The sequence below is a fragment of the Terrapene carolina genome, unplaced genomic scaffold (genome assembly GCF_002925995.2).
Source record: "Terrapene carolina triunguis isolate 2854851 unplaced genomic scaffold, T_m_triunguis-2.0 Scaffold85, whole genome shotgun sequence".
NCBI classification, from domain to species: domain Eukaryota; kingdom Metazoa; phylum Chordata; order Testudines; family Emydidae; genus Terrapene; species Terrapene triunguis.
Genome location: NW_020664436.1, coordinates 33,593,316 through 33,611,458, shown reverse-complemented (window position 1 = coordinate 33,611,458; position 18,143 = coordinate 33,593,316). Strand labels below are relative to the sequence as shown.

General features: G+C 42.0%; 1 protein-coding gene across 1 annotated transcript; it reads left to right on the top strand.

The window, feature by feature from the left end:
- Positions 1 to 7,098: 7,098 nt before the first annotated feature.
- On the top strand, positions 7,099 to 7,727 carry MAS1 (MAS1 proto-oncogene, G protein-coupled receptor). Its single transcript, XM_024195817.3, is given in 2 exon segments — positions 7,099 to 7,335; positions 7,338 to 7,727. Coding segments are annotated over 2 exon segments (627 nt in total).
- The last annotated feature ends 10,416 nt before the right edge of the window (positions 7,728 to 18,143 follow it).

Genomic DNA, 18,143 nt, shown 5'->3' with positions numbered 1-18,143 from the left:
ACAAAATTAATTGTGATTAATCGCAGTTTTAATCACACTGTTAAACAGAATATCAATTGAAATTTATTAAATATTTTTGGATGTTTTTCTATATTTTCAAATATATTGATTTCAATTACAATACAGAATACAAAGTTTATATTTATATTCACATTATTTTTATTACAAATATTTGCACTGTAAAAATGATAAACAAGAGACAGTATTTTTCAATTCACCTCATACAAGTACTGTAGTGCAATCTCTTTATCGTGAAAGTGCAACTTACAAAAAAAATCTACATTTGTTACATAACTGCACTCAAAAACAAAACAATGCAAAACTTTAGAGCCTACAAGTCCACACAGTCCTACTTCTCGTTCAGCCAATCGCTAAGAGAAACAAGTTTGTTTATATTTACAGGAGATAATGCTGCCCATTTCTTATTTACAATGTCATCAGAAAGTGAGAAAAGGCATTCACATGGGACTCCTGTAGCCGGCATTGCAAAGTATCTACGTGCCAGATATGCTAAACATTCGTATGCCCCTTCATGATTCGGCCACCATTCCAGAGGACATGTTTCCATGCTGATGATGTTTGTTAAAAAAATAATGCGTTAATTAAAATTGTGACTGAACTCCTTGGGGGAGAATTGTATGTCTCCAGCTCTATTTTACCTACATTCTGCCATATATTTCATGTGGTAGTAGACTCGGATGATGACTCAGCACAAGTTGTTTGTTTTAAAAACACTTTCGCTGCAGATTTGACAAAACGCAAAGAAGGTACCAATGTGAGATTTCTCAAGATAGCTACAGCACTCGACCCAAGGTTTAAGAATCTGAAGTGCCTTCCAAAATCTTGAGAGGGATGAGGTGTGGAGCATGCTTTCAGAAGTCTTAAAAGAGCAACACTCTGATGTGGAAACTACAGAACCCGAACCACCAAAAAAGAAAATCAACCTCCTGCTGGTGGCATTTGACTCAGATGATGAAAATGAACATGCATCGGTACACAGTGCTTTGGATTGTTATTGAGCAGAACCCATCATGGATGCATGTCCTCTGGAATGGTGGTTGAAGCATGAAAGGGACATATTAATCTTTAGCACATCTGGCATGTAAATATCTTGCCACGCGGCTACAACAGTGCCATGTGAACACCTGTTCTTACTTTCAGGTGGCATTGTGAACAAGAAGCGTGCAGCATTATTTCCTGCAAATGTAAACAAACTTGTTTGTCTGAGCGATTGGCTGAACAAGAAGTAGGACTGAGTGGACTTGTAGGCTCTAAAGTTTTACATTGCTTTATTTTTGAATGCATTTTTTTTTGTCACATAATTCTACATTTGTAAGTTCAACTTTCATAATAAAGAGATTGCACTACAGTACTTGTATGAGGTGAATTGAAAAATACTATTTATTTTGTTTTTTACAGTTCAAATATTTGTAATAAAAATAAATATAAAGTGAGCACCGTACACTTTGTATTCTGTTATAATTGAAATCAATATATTTGAAAAATGTGGAAAACATCCAAAATATTTAAATAAATGGTATTCTATTTTTGTTTAACAGTGCAATTAATTGCACAGTTAATCACGATTAATTTTTTTAATCGCACGATTAAACACAATTTTTTTTCAACACTTGACAGCTCTAGTAATTTTGTATCTGATGTACAGGTACAGCTAAGAATACCTGAATGTTGTCACACACAGATTGCTTTATGACATTTGCCCTAAATGCAAAGTATAATGTTAGCTTATCCCCAAAAATTCAGTGTCTCAGGAGATTTGGTCTCTCAAGGAATTTAATGAGAAATTCAATCCCAAAGTTTGGGAACTCTGTTCCCAAAATTTACTGGCTCACCAGCTATTTAGCTTTACCAGCTCCCTGAGGATTTTTCATTGTCTTTGTGTTTTTCCCATGTTTTAGTGAGAGATGATGATGGAACAACATCAAAGAAAAATACCAGTGGTGACTCGTCTTTAGGGACCAATGGGATTAAACCACACCAGTAATATCACAGCTGTCAGCCTCATCATAGACCCATGTACTATGGTTGGTATATTGCAGGGTGCAATACACCTGGGTACCACTAGGGACTCCTGGCCCTGCCGCACAGGCAGCAGAGAAACTAATTAGAGAAGAGGGGTGAAGGCTTGTTTGAGTCTTAAGCAGTGGTTTCCCCAGGATTTGAAATTAGGGGAGGGTGTTCGAATATACAGGGGGGATGTCAGGGCCGATGAGATATATAAAAGAGATATGAATAAAGTAAATGTTTTGTTAGGATAATGCAAATTTAACATAAGGATAATGCAAGTTATACCAAAACACATAGCAGGTCTAGATTTCTAAAAAAATATAATTTTTTAAAAAAAATGTATTTAATTTAAATTGACATTTGAAAAGTAAGCCATCATGGGATAAGAGGGAAGTCCTCTCATGGATCAGTAACTGGTTAAAAGATGGGAAACAAAGGGTAGGAATAAATTATCAGTTTTCAGAATGGAGAGAGATAAATAGTGGTATCCCTGAGGGGTTGGTACTGGGACCATTACTGTTCAACATATTCATAAATGATCTAGAAAAATGGGTAAACAATGAGGTGGCAAAAGTTGCAGATGATACAAAACTATTCAAAATAGTTAGGGCTCAGGCAGACTGCGAAGAGTTACAAAGGGATCTCACAAAACTGGGTGACTGGGCACCAAAATGGCAGATGAAATTCAATGTTGATAAATGCAAAGTAATGCACATTGGAAAACAATCTCAACTATACATACAAAATGATGGAGTCTGAATTAGCTGTTAACACTCAAGAAAGAGATCTTGGAGTCATTGTGGATAGTTCTCTGAAAACATCCACTCAATGTGCAGCGGCAGTCAAAAAACCAAAGACAGGGATAGATAATAAGACAGAAAATATCATATTGCTGCTATATAAATCCATGGTACGTGCACACCTTGAATACTGTGTGCAGATCTGGTCACCCCATCCCAAAAAAGATATATTGGAATTGGAAAAGGTACAGAGATGGGCAACTAAAATGATTAGGGGTATGAAACAGGAGGAGAGATTAAAATGACTGGGAATTTTCAGCTTAGAAAAGAGACGATAGAGGTCTATAAAATCTTGACTGGTTTGAAGAAAGTGAATAAGGAAATGTTATTTAATCCTTCACATAACACAAGAACTAGCAGTCACCCAATGAAATTAATAGGCCACAGGTTTTAAAAAAACAAAAGGAAGTACTTCTTCACACAACATAAAGTCAACCCATGGAACTCTTTGCCAGGGGATGCTGTGAAGACCAAAACTATAACAGGATTAAAAAAAGAACTAGATAACTTCCTGGAGAACAGGTCCATCAGTGGCTATTAGCCAGGATGGGGAGGGATGCAACACCATGCTCTGAGTGTCCTTAGCCTGTTTGCCAGAAGCTGGGAATGGGCAACAGGGGATGGATCACTTGATGATTCCCTGTTCTGTTCATTCCCTCTGAAGCACTTGGCCTTGACCACTGTTGGAAGACAGGATACTGGGCTATATGGACCATTGGTCTGACCCAGTATGACCATTCTTATGTAAAAATTAATTATAATAATAAAAAAGTTTAGTACAGAAACTCCCCAACGTAATGACCTCTCAAGATAGCAACGATGTGAGATAACAACCTTGGCAAATAATGCATTTTAAAAATCTTGGCCTACTAGGAAACATATTTATATAAGTTTCCATTCTCAGTCACAAATCTAGCATTCTGGAGCAAAGTCACTAAAATATAGTCCAACAAACAAATGTTTATTTAACGTGCCCCTCACTTTCCCCTCCACCGCACCCCACTCACCGGTGTTGTCCTTGGTCAGTGGAGGAGACTCAGAGTTCAGAGGTGCTTTCACGTGAGTACACCTCCCAGGTGGGGGGCAAGAAGGCACCTTGCTCGTTCCTCCATCTGCTCACTGTTCGCTCTGGCCACTGCTGTTCGTTGTGCCACCGTTCACTCCACCACTCTGTTGCCAATGGCCCTGCGCAGTCACCTTCTGCTGCCACCTGCCACTGTGACCTCTGCGAGTTGGTCTCTTGAGGTTCCACCCAGTTCTCAGTGATTTCAGCTGAGCTCTCAGTGGGAGAACCTCGCTGCTAGTGCAGTCTGGGCCGTCTCTTCCACAGAAACACTGTCCCCACAGCAAGACTGAGCACTTAGACCTGATTATCAGTGATTTCAGCTGCAGTGGTCACTTAACAGAACAAAAGACTATCTATGGAGCCTAATCAGCTCTGTCTTTAAAACAGTGGAGAGGGACAGGTCCCCACCCTCTCTCTTGATGCCCTCAATCAGCACAGGCTAAGTACAGTTCTACTGCTCTTTACTCATACAATAAGAACAACAACATTTCATTCCCCCCTCCCCACCATCCAAGTGATTTCTAACCCAACCCCAGCCAAAATCTATCACTTGGGCAACACAGCTCTGTTTCCTGGATACCTAGGTAGATTAAGTGTGAATGTAAATACAATCTGGTCCTGAAGCCTTTCCCCCCAGCCCTAGCTCATCTCTAGTTGTCAGGGACAGCTCATTTAGACTTTGCTTACAAATCATCATTTGAAATTATTAGGTTGGCCAACATCATTGAAATGAATGCACTGACATTGTCATAAAAAACAACAGCTGTATAAGGAAGCTAGTCTATGTTCATACTTTTCAAATCTATTATACTTTTTCAGATACACGTATTTTATCATACACTGTATATGCTTTTGAAGTGTGTATTAATGTTTCAATTTCAATTCAAATTTCCAAACAATCACTATATTGGCATGTAACTAGTTCACAAAACTGGGGGGGGGAGGGGTTGGGGAAATTCAGGGGTGTGTGTGTAGGGAAATCACTGGTCTTAAGTCAGGTTTGCCCCAAAGAGGCAGAGGACAGCAATCTCTGCAATCTTCAGCCCTAGAGGCACAGAATATGGAGCACCCGTTTATGCAGAGCCAGTGATCAGTCTCACTTCAAAAGAGGCAGAATAGGGTTCCCTGAACATGTTTGCTGCTGGCACAGTCCTTGCCTGCTGCTTCTGCACCTGCTCCTCCAGGTTCAGCAGCAGCTAGAGGAAGGTTTTTGAGCTGGGGAAGAGGGGCCTGGTGGTGATGGTGGGTATCAGGTAGAAGGGGAAAGGGTTCTGAGAGTTTTGTATGCATACTGGTAAGATAGAAGGGAAATTGTTCTGATCTTGAGCTTATTGGGTGGGATAGGGTCCAGAGCTGAGGGCCTGGTTCTGAGCTGTGGAGAGATTAGGTAGGAAGAAGAGGGGTTCTCAGCCTAGGAGGACAAGGGTATGTGTTAGGGTTGCCAACTTTCTAATAGCACAAAACTGAACATCCTTGCCCTGCGCCTACCCCTTCCCCAAGGCCTTGCCCCTTCCCTGCCTCTCCTCCAAGCCCCCACCTCCACTCTTTCTATCCCCCCTCCCTCCATCGCTTGCTCTCCCCCACCCTCAGTCACTTTCACCAGGCTGGGGCAGGGGGTTGGTGTGTAGAAGGGGTGAGGGCTCCAGGGTGGGGTCACAAATGAGGGGTTCAGGGTGCAGGAGGAGGCTCCAGGCTGGGGCAGGGTATTGGGGTGTGGGAGGGGGTGAGGGCTCTGGCTGGGAGTGCGGGCTCTGGGGTGGGGCCAGGGATGAGGGATTTGGGGTGCAGGAGGGGGCTCAGGGCTGGGGTAGGGGTGCAGGAGAGGGTGCGGGGTGTGGGCTCTGGGAGGGAGTTTGCGTGTGGGAGGGGGTGCAGGGCTGGGGCTGGGGGTTGAGGTGCAGGAGGGGGTGCGGGGTGCGGGCTCCAGCTGGGCTTACCTCAGGCAGCTCTCAAAAGCAGCCGGCATGTCCGGCTCCTAGGCGGAGAGGCAGCCAGGGGGCTCTGTGTGCTGCCCATGCCTGCAGGTGCTGCCCCCACAGCTCCCATTGGCCGCGTTTCCTGGCCAATGGGAGCTGCAGAGCCAGCACTTGGGGCAGGGGCAGTGTGCGGAGCCTCCCTGGCCGCCCCCCGCCTAGGATGCTTCCAAGAGCTGTGCAGAGCCAGGGCAGGCAGGGAGCTGGACTTTTAGCGGCTAGGTCAACAGTGCTGACTGGAACCGCTAGGGTCGCTTTTCGACCGAGCATTCCGTTAGAAACCCGGACGCCTGGCAACCCTAATATGTGTGAATTTCTGAGCGGGTGCCAATTGGCTCGAGGGAGCTGCAGGGATTCGAGGCGGTTTGAGCCAGGATACAGATGGGCCGCGCTGGCAGGGTTGACTGCAGGAGAGGAATGGAGTCAGTTGCGGAAGGAGGGTATGGGTGAATTGGTAGTGGTGTGTGGGCAGACCGGGGGACTGTAGGGACAGATGTTGAGAATGAGAGAGAATGGAGAATGGGTCACAGAGGAATTAATATTATTTCCCCCTCTCTTCCATTTACTGTAAAGTGCTCCAGTTTTTCATTATCAAAGAGAAAGGGGCTGTGGGAAAGGCAAGGTTACCCTTGTATCTTCCCAGCTCCTCACCAGCATCCCTTATACCCTACCAAAAGTGCCTTATGGCAACCTCCTCTCCCAATTTTTCACTTTGAAATATGATGATCCTGCAGGGGAGGAGGATGCGCGCACGGGAGTGGGCAGGGGCAGATTACAACCTGCAGTTCCACCACTTATTTTGGGCACTAGTCGCCAGTGAGAAATGCCATAAGAAAGAATGGAAGGGCAGGGGGCAGCTCTAGCAAATCTGGGCCCCCGTCTAAAGCCATTTGATTGGGCTCCTGGTTACAAGGACCGAAATCCAGTGTGCAACATTGTCCCTCCCCCGGACTTACCTCAGACTTCTCTGCCATGCCAGCTAGTGACAGGAGCTGTGAACTGTCCACGAATTGGGTCAGGAACAGGGTGAGCAATAGGAAGCATGTTCAATAAGGATTGGTATTGAGAAATAGCTTGTACTCCACGCCATATGGCACTAGAGTAGGAAATATCTCACTTTTATTACAATCTCTCCTGTGCAGAGTGAGGTCTCCATGGTCCAGAATTCCCAGGAGACCTTAGGTTTGGCAGCATTGCCTGAACTGGCCCTGTGTGAGAAACAGATGGAGACATGTCTGTACTGGGAGGAGGTTTGCATGGAGCAGCCATGTTGAGAATTGAGAGGTGTTTATCTGTACATTATACAATCTGGTACTGATGTCATTGCCCAAAGCACCAATCAGCTACTGCGTGTGCCATTCTGTGGGCTTTTTCCTGTCTGGTCACTGCAGCAGAATATCTTGTGTGCACAGATACCTTAACAGATACACCATTAGAAAATTACAGGGAAATATGCCAGGCATATCTTTATGCCAGGCAATGATCATCATCATTTCCATCCTGAGTTTCTTGTTGTTTACTCCACTCATGATTCTATCCAGCTTGATCCTGGTCATGAAGATCTATAAAAAAACCCAGTGATCTCATTCTTCAAAGCTCTACATAATCATAGTGGCTACAGTCATCATCTTCCTCATCTTTGCCTTGCCCATGAGGATTTTGTGCCTCCTGCAGCATCAGTATAGTTCAGTACTTTCAACAGTACTGGATGACCTCTTAACGTTAATATCTGCAATCAACAGCAGTGCCAACCCCCTCATTTATTACTTTGGGGGGAGCCGCAAGAAGAAGATAATCAATAAACCCTTCAAAGTAATTCTTTCCAGAGTATTCAAAGATTGGTCAGAGCCAGATTGTTAAGGAGGCAACGTTCCTCAAACAGCTGCTTCAGAGCTAGCTCTAAAGTTCAGTCATGTACAAGTGTAAAGTGAAGTAGTGTGAGGGGGAAAGTAATGTAAACACTTCTTAAATAGAGGGAAAGGTTTTATCTCTTTTATGTGGCAGAAAGAGGTTATTATATTTCAGGGGAGAAACATACATATTTTTCCTAATATTACTTAGCTTCAACTGCAAGCAAAACTCTTGATGTCTTTAAAATTCAGAATTTTGTAATACTGAATTGAATATTCCTGCCTTATTTCCAGCACCATTATGTAGACTTTCTAAAGGGCAAACTGTAGGATTTATTTTACTTTGATGATGTTTGTCATATCTTCAGAGTTCATTTGAATGAATGAGAAAAAGCTGAGCTGATAAATTGTTTAGAAATGTTACTATCCCAGAATTCTAATTTGTATTTTGTAGATCACTAATTTCAACATTTAAACTGTGGCAGAGCTCCGACCTTGTCCCTGTGGGTCCCGCGCTTCCAGGCGGTTTATGCTAGCCTCAGAGGCTCACTGCGACCCTTCACGTAGCCCTTCTCTCTCTAGGGCCAGGGTTACAGTCTACTGAGCCCTTTTCATCATAAGCCAGCAAGGAGGTTGGTGAGAGAGCTCCCACAGTCTCTGTTGTCCCTATGGGCTTATTCAAGAACAGTTTAGCCTCCTGTCCTGACAGGGGCCTGTCTTCCCCTCCCAGAAGGTGTTTCTGCAGTGGCAGGTTGGGGGGATCCCGGGCACGCCCTCTATTCCGGGTTCCGGTCCAGGGACCCTAGTGGCAGCAGCTGTTGACTGTCAACCTTTCACCGCCAGAGCTGCTACAGTTCTCTGGCCCACTTCCCCACAGTAATCCCACTTCTCTCTTAATACCTTCTTCACAGTTACCTTGGGGCTTCCTTTCCAGTGGCTTGAGGGTGTCTTCATTACCCAGCCCTTTAGCTGCACTTCCTCTCCTCTGGCTCCTTTTTTCTTTCCCTGGCCTGACTGGAGTGAGCCCTTTTATACTCTCAGAGGGGCCTTAATTAGAGTCAGGTGTTCACATTAGCTTAACAGCCTCACCTGACTCTTTGCAGGTTAATTGGAGTCAGGTGTTCTCATTAGCCTACCCTGGATCAGCCCCCGCTCTGCTCAGTCAGGGAACAGAAAAATGCTTATCCAGTGGCCAGTATATCTGCCTTCTACTACTCTGCTGTACCCCATCCGTGGCCCCACAAAGTCGCGGGACCTCCTTGTCAACCTCCTCCTAGCCCTGGCCAAAATGGCCATCTATAAAACCAGGAGAAGAGGTTGGCCAACGGGGTTTCCAGCGACTAACAGCCATTATTGTTGAGATGTGTCTCTCTGTTCTTATCCTGGTCTGGTACTGATGCTACTATCCAAAGTTAGTGTTTGTATCTTTCTGTGGGTTCTTTCATGCCTGATAAATGCAGCAGATTATTTTATCCTTATCGATATGTATGCAGGGAATGTCCATTATGTCTCCAAGAGAAAGTGCTTGGCAATGATAATTTCTATATACAGCCTCATTTTCCTAGGGTTCACACTCCTCTTAGTTTGGTCCAGCCTGCTTCTTGTTTTTAAGTCCTGTCGAAAGTCTTGGAGTAGTCATAAGCTTAGTCATCATATTCTGTGTTTTTGCTCTGCCGTTGAGTCACGTGTATCTCATATGATATCTGCATCAATCAGTGTTATTGAATGATCTGGTTATATTGTTCTCCACCACCACAGTACTGCCAACCCACTTATTTACTTCTCTGTGGGGAGCAGCAGAAAGAAGAGGTTCAGAGATTCCCATGAGGTACTCAGTAGCCTTCATGGATGGAGGAAGGATAGATCCCAGAGAGAGAGGGAGAATATTTCCAACATGGAGATAGCAGAGGCAACTTGCCAGAAATCAGTTGTGTTTGAGACTGAAGTTCCCAGACTAGTTTATGATGAGGAAATATGTTGGAAGGGATGTGTATTCAGAATATAAACATTCAAAAGCTAATCAAATATATACCAGGGTGAGGCAGATCTAGACAGCAAGGGCCTGAGCCAAAGCCTATTGAAGTCAGTGGGCATCTTTCTGTTGAGTTCAGTGAGAGTCGGATCAGGCCCCAGCTGTGCAAGATCCAAGGTTTTAAATGAACATTAAAATAAAGGGAATTGTTTTTATTATAGTACAGATGTCTACCCTTGGGTCTAAGAATAATTCCCTTCACTGTAGGTATCCCCAGGTGAGAGTCTATGGCCTGTGTTATGCAGAAAGTCAGACTAGGTGATGCATAGATTCCACAGCCAGAAGGGACCAGTCTGATAATCAAATCTGATCTGCTGTATAACACAAGCCATAGAACTCCCCCAAAATAATTCCTTTTGAACTAGAGCATATCATAGTGGTCCTTTCTGGCCTTAAATTTACAGAGACTGGTAAAAATCACTCCAATAACAGCAAATGAGCTTTTTTTTCTTATTAAGACCAGATCAAAGGATTGATTGATTCCTATAAAGTGACCATACAAAAGGCTAAGTATTCTTACACAGGTGCCTATGACTCCCAAGGAGGTTATAAAGCTATCTTCTGAGGAGTATAACATTTTCTATCATATCTAAGATATCTTTAAAATAATTATGTTTCCAGACATCTGATTGTGAGAACAAACTTCCAAAGGTAAGTCACAGCAATAATTAGGTTTATAAAATACTGGGAAATATGCAATTAATACGTATTTCTAGTATAAAATATTATTTTTATATTGGTAGAACATGAACTTATAAAATGTATATTAATATAATGTAATATCTATTTTGTCAATATATGGCACAGTTTTTTAAAATTAAATTATTATGTTTGGGTGTTACAACATTTTAATTTCTCAAATTTGTTGAAACAATGCAAAAAATTATGGGAGGTGGAAATTACATAAAAAAAAAGATGGGTGGTTTGGGTGTCATGGAAAGAAGAAGTTAAAATGCCCTCTAATAGTAAACAAACTTGTTATTATTAATGTACTAATGAATACTGAGGGAATATCAGTAACTTCACTGCTGACCACTGCTGACAATTAGCAAATATATTTCGCAAGAAAGAGTCATTCATGAAATATGTATTTTTAATCAATACCAAGGGATCCTGTTTGTGGCCAGCAGTTTGGGAGTTATCAAAGGATATAACTTTTTCATCTTAAAGATTTGTTTAATTTAAAAACTTAGAGCAGTTCTCTTTAGAAATACCTTAGCACACCACCAGCTAATCTGAAACTGTTAAAGTATAACAGAAAGTATTCAGATAACATGGTACAGAGAAAAATGCCAGCATTTTAAAAATTGTGTCAGAGCTACAAAAAATCTTTCCCCAGAGGAAATAACAATAAAGAAGAAAATGAATACTGGCAATGAAGATAGTTTCAGTCCATTAGCAATTTGTTTATTTTTATACAATAAGCTACATTGTTAGCTCTGCTAAGGTTGCTAGGGGGATTTGTGTTACATGGACTTATTGAAGGACTGGGTAAATAACAGATATTATAGTGATGGGCACCCATAAACATGAGAGAGATGATTAGACAAGAATGTATTTTCAAGGCACACAGGGTGGTGCAATTGAAGACAAATGCTCATGAGTAAAACTGTACAAAAAATGTGGACCTAGACAATTTCCATCCCCCAGAGACTAATAAACAATGGAATACCAATTGCAGGCAAAATACTCTCCTTTTATTTCTGATATACAGTATGCAGGGGAGAATCAGAAAAATAAAACATACTGTCTTCATAGATTTGATGTAATACTGTCACCTTGTGGCAATACCACGATATCAGATTTGTGCTATGTCTATATAGCTTTGCTTATAGCAGTGGTTCTCAAACTGTGAGTCACGACCTCAAAGTAGGACCCCTGGGGTTGCCAGGGCTGATGTTAGACTTGCAGGGGCCCGGGGCTGAAGCCTGAGCCTCACCGCCCAGAGCCAAAGCCTGAGTCCTTGGGCTTCAGCCCTGGGTGGCAGGTGGGGTTCAGGTACAGTCACCCCGCCTGGGGCTGAAGGCCTTGGGCTTCGGCTTTGGCCCCTACTCCCAGGGTCGTGTAGCAATTTTTGTTGTCAGATAGGGTCGCGGTGCAATTAAGTTTGAGAAACCTTGGTAGGGTACTCCACAAAGGAGCCCTTGATCTTTGAGAAAAGCTAGGCAGTCTTAAATGATGAGTCACAGAATAAGTTACAGACCACAGATGCACCTAATTGGTTCTGGGTTTGTTTTTTGTTTGGTTGTTACTGTTATATTGTGTTATTTTGCTTTCTTTTATTTTTACTTGGTCACCAGGAAAACAATTTTCTGAGTAACTGGTAACAACAAATTAATCTGGATTGGTCTTGCTGGGTCCAGTGAGGTTTGTCTGTGTCCAGGGGGGTATACAGGAAGCTAGAAGGCTTTGATCTATAGCGTTGACTCTTTACTGTAGCTGGTGCTGGTTGCTTTGGGGAAGGAGTCCTGAGGATATGTCTTATCTAGCCAGTCAAATTGAGGAGAGGATTCAGAAAGGGATATCAGTCTCTCAGATGGGATGAGTAATTCTGATCTGCCTTAGGAGGAGGACAGTGTAGGGGCTAACATGGCATTAATTCCCAGGATACTTGTGCAGCCAGGCTCTGCAGTATAAGCAGTTGTCACAAATTCAGAAGAAGATGGAGAATGTTGGAGATAATTAGAGCTGAATGAAAAGTGGAAAAACGGTTGCAAAAAAGGTAGAAATTTTGAAGTTGTTTCTGTTTTGCAAGGTTCAAAATGGAAAAAAAAAGTATTTTTTAAACAGTTTTGTTAAATATTTCCCCCTCAAATTTTTTAATTTTATGTTTTCAATTGTCCCTCTTTCACCCCTTTTTCCCTCGTTTCCCCTCCTTTTGTTGCTGAGTGCAATAAAATGAATGATGGTCAGGTTTTTGTCTTGTCATTCATTTAAAAAAAAAAATTCCTTTCACATCCTTCAGAACGTCTCCAACTTTAGAACAGTTACTGAGTGGCAAATGGAAAAAGTACACTTTAACTCTGCCATGTGGTAACTTTTCACAACATCAACATGTTTGGAAAAGTTGTCTTCTTCTTTCTTCTTCATTTTTTCCAAAGCCCAGAGCGTTTTGAAAAGTTACATGGTAGTTAAAACAAATGAAAAATTAGAAAAGTGAACCTCTTCCCTCAAACCCTAGCATCATTCATTCTATGGGATTCAGTGGCTAAAAGGAATAACACATAGAATGGGGTGAAAGGTGAAACCCCCCCAAAAAAACTTCCATTGACTTCCAGGGGTCCAAGATTTCACTCAGTAATGCTGTACTCATAGCTGAGAGCCCGTGCTGTCTCACGGATATGGCAGTTGGCCAGGTAATCCACCATCCATGTAGTCTCCCTCATACAACCAAAGGAATGCAAAGTTGGGTTACTTCCACTATCACAATGGTCTAGGAGTCTTGGCATGGCATAAATAGATCACATGGATGTAATGCATAGAGTAAAAATGTCTGAGCTCTTAAAAACTGGACAGTAACAGATCATGAGTCCCAGTGATGATTGATCCTGGTGATATTCTGAACAAAAAGAGCTCCCAGACATGCTTGTAGCTGTTTCCGTGGCTTCACACTGACTCAACAGCCATTTTAGGCTTCAGAATGACCCACAGACAAGTGACAATAATAATCTTATATAGAGATTCCTTTTGGTCTCCACACTTTTCTTATTTTGTGGCCCAGTTATACCCAACTCACTATGTTGAAAAGCTGGGTACATTGTGGCAGGTAGTCTTGAAGAGATGCCTGGAGAGCTAATTTCTGACAACTCATGCAGAGGAAAGAGGAGAGATTCCTGCAACAGCTGCCACAAAGAACTTGGAGCCTCTTTTGGCTTTGGTGGGCATCAAGAAGAATCATTTCTACGATGACCCAAAGGCTTAGAGAATGGGCCTCAGGACATCAATAATACCTAGTGCTGTCTCCTGGCACAGAGTGCAAAACAGCACTCTTGTCAGCAATGTACACAAAGTGCAGTATGTAAGAATTTGTACTGCATCAGGGCATGGGGTTAAATTCAGCAAATTTAGAAAAAGTTGATTTTACATTAGAGTTTCATTGAGCAATACCAGCTGGATTTGGAAACGCCATGCTATCCTTGTAAAGGCATTGAGAAGCCTAAACCAAGGCCTGTGAAACAAGGTCATCAGACCCTGTTTGCATTCTTGTAATAATCTTGTTTTAAACTAGTATAAAGTAGGCTAAGTGGGCATGACTGGGGAGGTACCCTTATCAGAGGTTTAGCCTTTGAAAAATACCATTACCAGGAGCAATAGAAAAGCAAAGAAGGAGAAGCAAAGTCAAGGGAAAAGTAAAAGTAAGATAAGACTAAAGGGAGAAAGAGACTAGAGAAGGGAGAGAGAAAGAAAGGAGAGAGTGAGTGAGCAAAAGAAAGTGAGAGATACTGTAACAGTGACAATAGGTAGGTAGAGAGGGTGAGATTCTGTGAACGGTGACAGTGAACAATGGCATATGTGATTTTTAGAGACTAGGACTGGCCGGAGAGGAATCCTATGAAGAGTTCTGTGCCTTAGAAAGGCTGGAAATAATTATTTTACTATTGTAAAGTTTTGAGAAAATTAGTGACTAAGTGTCCTAACCTCACCTGAGAAGAAACTTTCCTGAGCCATGGAGGATTTACAGTAAAAATGCCCCTTGAGACAGAGAGGGGTTTTGCTTCCTGATTTTTGAAAAGCCACAGACCAAATGTAACTGTCATGGGGAACTGAGACATCATTTTGGAAGAAAACACTTAAAAAGCAAACTATACCTGAGAGCGCCTTCACACAAGGACCTATGAAGCATGATGAGCCTGATATTGGCCATAACATCTGAGACCAGACCAGACCAGACCTGAGGAAGGACCCCAAAAGACTTGTCCATCCATAATCTATGATATCCTGTCTCCTAGGAATCAGCCACAACCCCAGGTTTTCAACCTGAGCCTAAGATGCTACAGACAGATTAAAACCAAACTTAACCCATGCATGCCATGTCTCAGCTGCTGAAGAGGAAAAGGCGACTATTAGATTAAGTTTATGGAATATTTTTAATGTGTTACCATTTCTGTAGTTTCTGACTTACTGAGAGACAGCTGAAGTGCCAATTTCATGAGAGGTAAATGCTTTAATTATTATTTATACAAATGTATTTACAATGAATTATTCCATTTAATAGGGTGCCCCAAAATGATTTAAGATAGATAGATTTCAATGGGAGTATTGAATGATCCATGTGCTTAAAATTAAGCATATGTGTATTTGTTTGCAGGCTCAGCACCTATATCCATAGGATTCCAGCCAGCTGAAGTCAGTTATACCTTTTAATTTGATTTTAAAGGTATCAGCAATTTCAATGTATATTTAAATACTTATTTATACTATACTTTAAATACTATTTTATAAGTACCTTGCTATATTTTAACCTTGATTTGCTGGTAGGCTGATGATGCACATGACTGCACTGCACATACAGGCACAATTTTTTTGTTTTTCTAGGAAGGGCCAGATCTTGCAAGCTGCTCTTCATGGACTTCTGTGTCTGCCAGGAGCACCACTGAAGTCATTAGGGCTTTGTGCAAGTGCAGGGGTCGGTGTATGTGAAACAGCTTGCAGGATTGGGAACTAGATAAGGATAAACTTCTTAATTCCTTTATCGGAAAACAGCTTTGGGTTTGTCCTTTTCAGATAACATAACCTAACTGAATTGTGATAAATTCCTAGACCCTGAGCCTCCAAAGATTTACACGTGCTTAAAAGTTAACCAAGCGAATAGTCACATTGATTTCAATGGAGCTAGTCACGTGCTTAATGTTAAGCACGTGACTAGCTCCACTGAAGTCAGTTAAGCATATGCATAAGTCTTTTCAGGTACAAGGCCCTACTCAACTTTATAATTTAAATAGTTAAACTGATCATTCAAATTAGAAGTTACAGTATGTCTGTCTGCACTGCTATTAATTCTGGCATGACTATTTGTTTTGGTAAATAAACGAAGAATTTATTGATAGGTGATAACAAGTCTGCACTGCTTTGTTTAGCGTGCGAAATGTAGTAGTAAGAGTGGCTTTTTTATTTTATTTATTTATTTATTTATTTTCTGTTGTGGTGAATTCAGCATAGCAGGTGCATAACTTTGCCAAAAATCTTTAAGTAAAACTCAGTATTACCTAATCATTAAAAAATCATGAGTCAGAACCTCCCCATCCCCATGAGATTTATTAAAAATAAAAGGTTCTGGATTTTTTTTTCTCTTCTGAGCCAGTGGGTTCATGTTTCCAATCTTTTCTCCACAACCATGCTGGCTGCAAACTTGTTTAAAAAACAAAACAAACAAACAAACAAACAAAAAACCCCAATCAAACAAACAAACAAACAAAAACACCCAACCAACCAGCTGATATTCCCACATAATCACAAAGCGCCAGAACTGGGGCTTTAACAAAAACACCAAAAATCACAAGACTCACAATAAAATCATGAGAGTTGTTAACCCTGAATCTTATAATAAGAGAAAACTGTCAAGGAAGATAACATTTAAAGTCTGACAGCTTTTAGTATGCCCCTTTAATTTTATCACAGATCCTGACCAGATATACGTAGAATGCTGTTTCATGCCTCAGTTTCTCCCTCCAGTAGTGGGACCAGAGGTGGGTGCCTTTAATCTCCCAATCCTGTCTTCATCAGTTTAGGACTCTGCTCTTGGGCTAGATTGTGATATTCTTTCTCATGTTGAATAGTGCCTTATATCATGAGTAGTACCGGTAGGACTGCTTGTGGAGTAATGCATTATTCAATATGAGCTAGGTTATTATAATCTTGCCCCTTGTTTGGAGTCCCACTGGTCAAAAGGATGCAGGATGCTAGGAAGTAGGGTGGGAGGAAAAGAGAAAACACTTTCAGCGATGTGTCTTATACATTTTATATTTCTGTTTGTTTAAATTCCTACTGGAGAGTGCTGATAACTACTGGGCAGAATTTCTTTCCATAAATGCCAGCTGTCACTATTTGGGAGGGATAAGTCTTTAAATGTTTGTTTCCATTTTCTGGCTGTCGCTCCAGAATGCTCTCCATCTAAAGTGTAGTTCAATAGAGTTATAAGGTATGTCCCTATTTTTTTTCTTGTGTCCCTATTTATAACATATGCCTGGTAGTAACCGATTGTGCAAGTTCAGAGTCTACTGGCTCTGCTGAGATAAACTGAGTGGAGGTGGCAATAGGGGATGTCTCTTCTACTTCCCTATGAGAAAAATACCACCATGTGCAAGCCTCCACTCCCTCCCAAAGTTTGAAACAAGGTATTGTTTCTACATCATCTTGGCTTTCCTGCTGTAGTAATAATTGTTGCATCTGTCATTTAACCACAGACTTGCTGGCAGGTCTCACCCATATGGGATTAGCTTTCAGTCTCTCCCAGTGCTGAAGAATTTTGCTATGTGTGAATTGTTTTTAATCTTTTTATTTATTTATTTAGGAAGTTTTAACAGGTTTGCAAACCGTTGCCATTTAAATATAAAAGACAAAATGATAATCATGACAACAGTGAGCTTTTTGTTTACAAAAACTTTATACAGGAATGAATGAGTCATTAAAAATCTCACTTAACATTTTTAAAAAATTTCCATCGTTCAACGTCTCATAGCTGATCTCAATGTGTTTGGTATGTGTATGCATACAGTTTGGGTTGTGTATATGAGGGAATGCACATGTGTTTGTGTATAGATATGATGTGGGTTTGTTGGGGATGTTTGTGAGGGGAGGTGTTGGGGGATTGTGGGATGAGTTTATGTGTAGTTGGTTGTTGGGGTGTTGTAAGTAGCAGATGAGTATGTGGGATGTTTAAAGAACAGAGTGTGAGTAAAGGCAAGGATGTTACGGTGTGTGCATGTGTGTGAGGGACTGAGTATGTATGTGAGGGGCTGTTGGGGTGTATGAGTAGCCTTGTGGTGGCACAATAGGTGAGGTGTGTGTGTAGGATTGGGAGATGCTGGGTGTGTGTGTGTGCCTGTGTGGGGACTGAGGGCATGTGATTGGCGGCATGTAGGGCAGTGTAGAGGTTGAGTGTGTTACTGAGGTGTGGGAGCTGAGTGTGAGGTGTTATTAGGGAGTATGGAGGCTGAATGCTCATGTGAGGTGTCACTGGGGTGCTTGAGGGGACTGAGTGTCTGGGTGAGGTGTCACTGGGGTGCATGGGGAGATGAAGTGTCAGTGGGGTACATGGGGCCTGAGTGCCCGGGTGAAGTGTCAGTGGGATGTATGGGAGGTGAAGTGTCACTAGGTTGAATGGAGGGCTCAGTGCCTGGGTGAGTGGGGTGCATGGAGGGGGGGCTGAGTGCCCAGGTGAGGTGTCAGTGGGGT